This window comes from Nannobrachium achirus (genome assembly GCF_963921795.1).
Source record: "Nannobrachium achirus genome assembly, chromosome: 5".
Taxonomy (NCBI): domain Eukaryota; kingdom Metazoa; phylum Chordata; class Actinopteri; order Myctophiformes; family Myctophidae; genus Nannobrachium; species Nannobrachium achirus.
In genome coordinates this window covers 41,204,424-41,209,818 of record NC_137814.1, presented here as the reverse complement: position 1 = coordinate 41,209,818, position 5,395 = coordinate 41,204,424, and the positions used below count along the sequence as shown (strand labels likewise).

The following is a 5,395-nucleotide window of genomic DNA, read 5'->3' as shown; positions in this document are numbered from 1 at the left end:
AAATACAGGGGTAGAGGGATCAGTAGTGCCATTACTATAAATTATTTAATTTGTGCTTTTTAGGCTTTAAGAAAAAGAAGGGGAGAAAAAACATTTCCAAAATCTATTTTCAGCTATTGTGAAGACCTGCTTCTGCACTACACAGTATTTCACAAATAGTTTTATTTTGACCAAAAACAAAAGCTATTTGTACATTGCCAAGGTCGTCATGACGGAAGCCACCAGCTCGAGAAGGCCTGTCAGCACACTAGCTAGTTAGCTAATACGTGTGAAGTGGCCAGAGCCCTGTTCTCATAGGATTGTGCTGCGGTACAGTGTTTGTACTGTACCCGTTCTATTGGATAGCCAAAAACCAGTGAAGGAGAACCCATAATTCCTTTCTGTAAGAAGGGCCCCTGCACATCCAATTGCATTAGAGGCCTTTGGTGGAGGGAGGGCTACTATGCCAAGATTTAACCTGATTAGATACAGATAGGCCCGTTCCGAAAGACAGCACAGAAGCCTCCGCATTTGTCTGCTATTCTGTCTTTCATCAAATCATCCCTTTCTCCATGCCCAAGCCCTCCTGTCCCTTAAGGGGGGCTGGTGAAAGGAAAGACATGACTGTCCTCTCTCTCTCTCTCTCTCTCTGTGAAACCACAAACGGGGACATACTGTATATGAGGAGCAAGACTTCTGTGACTAAGACGTTATCTAAACCATGCTATACTGTATGTGCCCCTGAGCATGGCAATAGTTTTTTTTATTTAAATAAAATTATTAATACAGCAATGTAGAAATACCCTGTTATAAGTAGAATTAAAAATGTACTTGAGTTAAATTAAAAAAGTAGAAAGTACTCATTAGGCAGAATGTCCCATTTTCAAAAGTATAAAATATTTGAAGATAGCAGATCTACAAGCTCACAATGCTTGTAGATCGTCTATTTTCAAAAGGCCGAAATGTATAGGGCTGAAGTGGGTAATGCATATTTTGTAATAATAATCAAAATCTACAAAGTAACAAGTAGCTAAAGTTTTCAAATAATTGTAGTCGAGGAAAAGTACAATATTTGCCTCTGAGATGTTGTGGAGTAGAAGTAAAAGTATCGGACATTTGAAATACTCAAGTAAAGTATAAACACCTCAAACTTGTAATTACGTACAGTACTTAGTAAATGTACTTAATTACTTTACAGCACTGATTGTACTGCACAGGGTGTAGCAGCTGCTGCTCAGGGGCTTCACCACACTGATAACTTCTAACACATGGATGTACAATCTACAACATGATGAAAGCGGGCTAAACTGCAGTTTGGTCCAGTTCTGTACTACAATATGTTGCAGCACTTTGTATAATGTTACGCATTTGCGTGCAGATTTGCTGTGACATTGAGCGGCCCCTTGAAACGTGTCATATGAAATAGTCTGACCCCACCTGAACAACTACTGCACATCCGTTAATCTTTATAAATCCATGCTTCTTTTGTCCCTCTAAGCAACATGGTGACCAATGGCTTTGAGCCAAACCACTCCAAAGACATTATTGAATGTCAGCGACACATGCATGGTACACAGTAAAACATCATGCGCTAATTTATCCATTTGTTACTCTGAGATAAGGATGGGACGATATGAAAATGTCATATCACGATTATCGTGACAAAAGAAATCGCGATTTACGATATTATTGCAATAATCAAAATCCATTATCTTGTTGCGGAACGACGCCCCGCCCAGCCACGCATTGTGAGCTTGTAGATCGGCTATTTGTTTTGGCAAAGACATTTGATAGAGAGTGAAAAAAAGACTATCAAGTACGTATATTATAAGTACCTTTTACCAATTATAGATTTAAGTGGCACCGGATATGCAGCTCGGGAAATAAAAGGTGAATTGATCCCAGTGCATGACGGAGGACGATATCACGATAAATGAAATCTCCACGATACGATTATCTTGAGTGTGTTTTTATCACGATAAACGATAATATCGCTTATCGTCCCATCCCTAATCCGAGAGCGTAGATAATGTGTGAACGGAATTTGGAGCGGTATATCAAGTTGTGTTTTTTTGCGGATTCCTGAAAAGTTGACTTCTTCTGCGGTCTTGTTCTTGGTAAAATGTGTGAATTTGACGGATTAGATTTCCCTCAAGACGTCTGTGTGCCTCTGGTTGTCATTCTGGGGGGGAAGAGCTCGCCGGGATGGGGGGCGGTGGGTGGTGATGGGACAGACAGAGGGGGGGGGGGGGACGGGGGGGTGCATTTTACAAGCCCTCAAACCCGCCAAAAGCTGCTTAGACAGGAACACTGGGCGTCCTAATCCTTTCTCTCACTTCTTTTACCTCTCTGTTCATACTGTATCCCTCGCTTTGCTGGCTGTGCCCTTCGATATATTTCTCTCTTTGCACTTTTTATCTAATCCTCCCCATCTTCTTTTCTCTCATTCTCCCACTCTCTTTCCCCCGGTGCTATCGTTTCCTCTTTCCATCTCTCTCTCTCTCTCTCTCTCTCTCTCTCTCTCTCTCTCTCTCACTCTCTCTCTCTCTCTCTCTCTCTCTCTCTCCTCTCGCGGTGGTCGTTTTATCGGATCAGTCTCAGGTCGTCGCCTCTGTCTCTCATGTGTCCCATCAAGGGTGGATCCACCCCTCACATGCACATGCACGTGTACGCGCACGAACGCAGTCTCACGCTGTGTATACGTACAAGTCGTTCAAATTATATACGGAGAGGGGGGAAAGCGATGAAAACAAGAGAGAAGGAGAAGATGAGTCAGAGAAGATGAGGGGAGAGACGCGCGCGAGATAGAGAGAAAGAGAGAGGAAGAGGGGTGCATGACAGACACGCAGAGAGCAAAAGAGACAGAGTTTAATTATCCAACATGTCGTCACTGTCGGGCAGAAACCTCCTATCTCCAAGTTTCAAGCCCTGCTTCATGAGACAAAGCCGTTGCACAAAAGTAGTGAAAACAGCCGATCTACAAGCACACAACGCCTCGCACCGTGTGCTTGTAGATTGTCTGTTTTCACTATTTAGTTCATTTTTTTTTATGATAAAAAACAAACGGTTTTGGACATACAAGGTTTCCACCTCCATGAGTTCTCTCTCTCTCTCTCTCTCTCTCTCTCCTCTTTCCATATCAATTTGTCAGTGAGATCCGTTGCAGCTTGTTGACATGTGTAGGAGTCGCTGGGTGCTCACGCTGAGTAGTTGTGCATGTGTGCGTGTATGTGTTTGTGTGCCTTGGCACGCTGTGTCGGATTTGCATGTTCGCGCTTCAAGCTTTTTACCGCACACACGCACGCACACACACACACACTCAGTTGTCGCCTGCCAAGGTTTTGGGTGTGTGGGTAAATCCTCTGGCACTTGGGCTGCCAGCGTGGAGCTATGATGAATGCTGATGGCAGAGTGCATGCCCTGTCTCTGAACCAGTCACACTGCGCGCCCGCGTGGGCACACACACACACACACACACACACACACACACACACACACACACACACACACACACACACACACACACACACACACACGCACGCACGCACGCACACACACACACACACACACACACACGCGTGCGCATGTGCAAACACACATCCCATATCACACACCACACATCACACAAATCACAGTCCCAGTGTATGATGGCCAAATGGCTTCCTCCCACTGGTGAATGTTGATGCAACCACTGGAGCTTGTGGGACTTGGAGTACAGAATGATGTGCGCACATAGCTGTGTACTGGAGTGTGGTACCAGAACGCAGCACGCATTCTAGTAGAATTCACAGCAAATTGCCCCAAGACGCTATATGGGAACGCACATTTGATTTGTGTTGTTTGTGTGTGTGCATGCGTGTGCGCGTGTGTGTGTGCGTGTCATATTGTGCATAACTTTTCGTAAGATATAGTGCTAAGTTACCATTGCACAGCACTGTATATTGAACCCTTAAAATCCACCAGTAAGGAAATACTGATAATGCAGCAGTGTATCAGTAATTTTCTTGAGTACAAAATGGAATACTTCCCACCGACAGAAGACATTCTCACAGTCGTCGCCGTATGAAATTCTCTAGATATAAGGTACTGTTACTCACAGCGGTCGATGCGGTCCTCGGGGCTGGAGGAGGTCTCGCGGTCTGACAGGAGGCCCGAGACGCCGAAGAGCTTCTTCCCGGCGTCCTCCACCGCCTTCAGGGCCCCGCCGGCGGGCGAGCCCCCCGTGGGGATCTGGCCACCGCCGAAGTCGTACTCTTTCCCCTCGGCGTCCGAGTAGCGCAGGTGGGGCGAGGCGTCGGCGTCCAGGCAGCCCTTGAGGCGCTTGGCCGGCGTGAAGGCCGACTGGTAGCCGCCGCCCGGCGGGCACCCGTCCCGGTCCTCCGGCGAGGCGAAGGGCCGGAAGGCGCCCACGCCGCTGTGGTTCAGCATGCTGATGGGCGAGCAGTCCAGGCTGGGCGGGGCGAACTGGTGGTGCAGGTGGAGGAGGGACGGGGGGAAGTCGCGGTTGGGGAAGCCGGGCGGCACGGCGCCCTGGCGGTGGTACATGGAGGCGAAGGTGTAGGAGCCGCTGTTGAACGGCAGGTGCACGTCCTTGGTCTCCACGGAGACGGGCACGCCGAAGGGGCGCGGCTGCTGGCAGGGGATGGAGGCGTGGTCGCGCGAGGCCTCGGCCGTGGAGGCCAGCACCATGAGGGCCGGGGAGGCCAGCGGGTTGGGCAGGTAGGAGGAGCTCTCCATCTTGAAGGCCGCCCGGTGGAGGTCCATGATCTGGGGGAGCAGGGGTGGGGGAAATGCTCACATTTTTTACCTGAGTAAACGTATCAATACTGCATTGCAATATAGAAATGCTTGGTTACAAGTAAAAGTTCGGAATTCAAAATGTACTTGAGTAAAAGGCATCAAATGTACTTAGAATACAAAATGTTTGAAAATAGCAGATCTACAAGCTCACGACTTGTCGTGATGCGACACATTGTGAGCTTGTAGATGGTCTATTTTCAAATAGCCTAGGTATAAAAATGTTTTATAATATTATGATGTATACCTGCAAAGTGACAAGTAACTAAAGTTTCTATATAGTTACCAGAGAGGTTCTGTGCAGGGAGAAGCGACAAGGAGGAGGGGCTGGTCCCTCCTCAGTGATACGGGGGGAGGCAACGTCCAGGACCCTGGGAGTGGGTCTAGACGGAGACCGCTGATGAGAGTGGTGTGAAGGACTAGAGGTCAGGAGTTAGGGAAGGGGATTCTATAAAGAGCCCTGGGCCCTGGGAGAGGTGAGAGCTTTAATCAGATCAGTTGAATTCAGGACGGATTTATTCAGTTCAGTTCCGCTAAAATTCAGTTTGCCTCGGTTCAGTCCCAGTTCTAATCAGTCTGCTTCAGTACAGTTCAGTTCAGTTCAGTTGTGTTCTGTTCT

At 47.6% G+C, this 5,395-nt stretch overlaps 1 protein-coding gene across 2 annotated transcripts in view; it reads right to left on the bottom strand.

Moving 5' to 3' along the window:
- Nucleotides 1-4,743, bottom strand: part of rnf220a (ring finger protein 220a) — a gene marked incomplete at its 5' end in the record, with an annotated part of 202,139 nt that extends 197,396 nt beyond the window's left edge. For both annotated transcript variants that reach the window (XM_080725444.1, XM_080725445.1), the window contains one exon: nucleotides 4,077-4,743. In XM_080725444.1, the coding sequence (XP_080581570.1) occupies nucleotides 4,077-4,743 (667 nt within the window). The remainder of the gene's footprint in view (nucleotides 1-4,076) is intronic.
- Nucleotides 4,744-5,395: the final 652 nt, after the last annotated feature.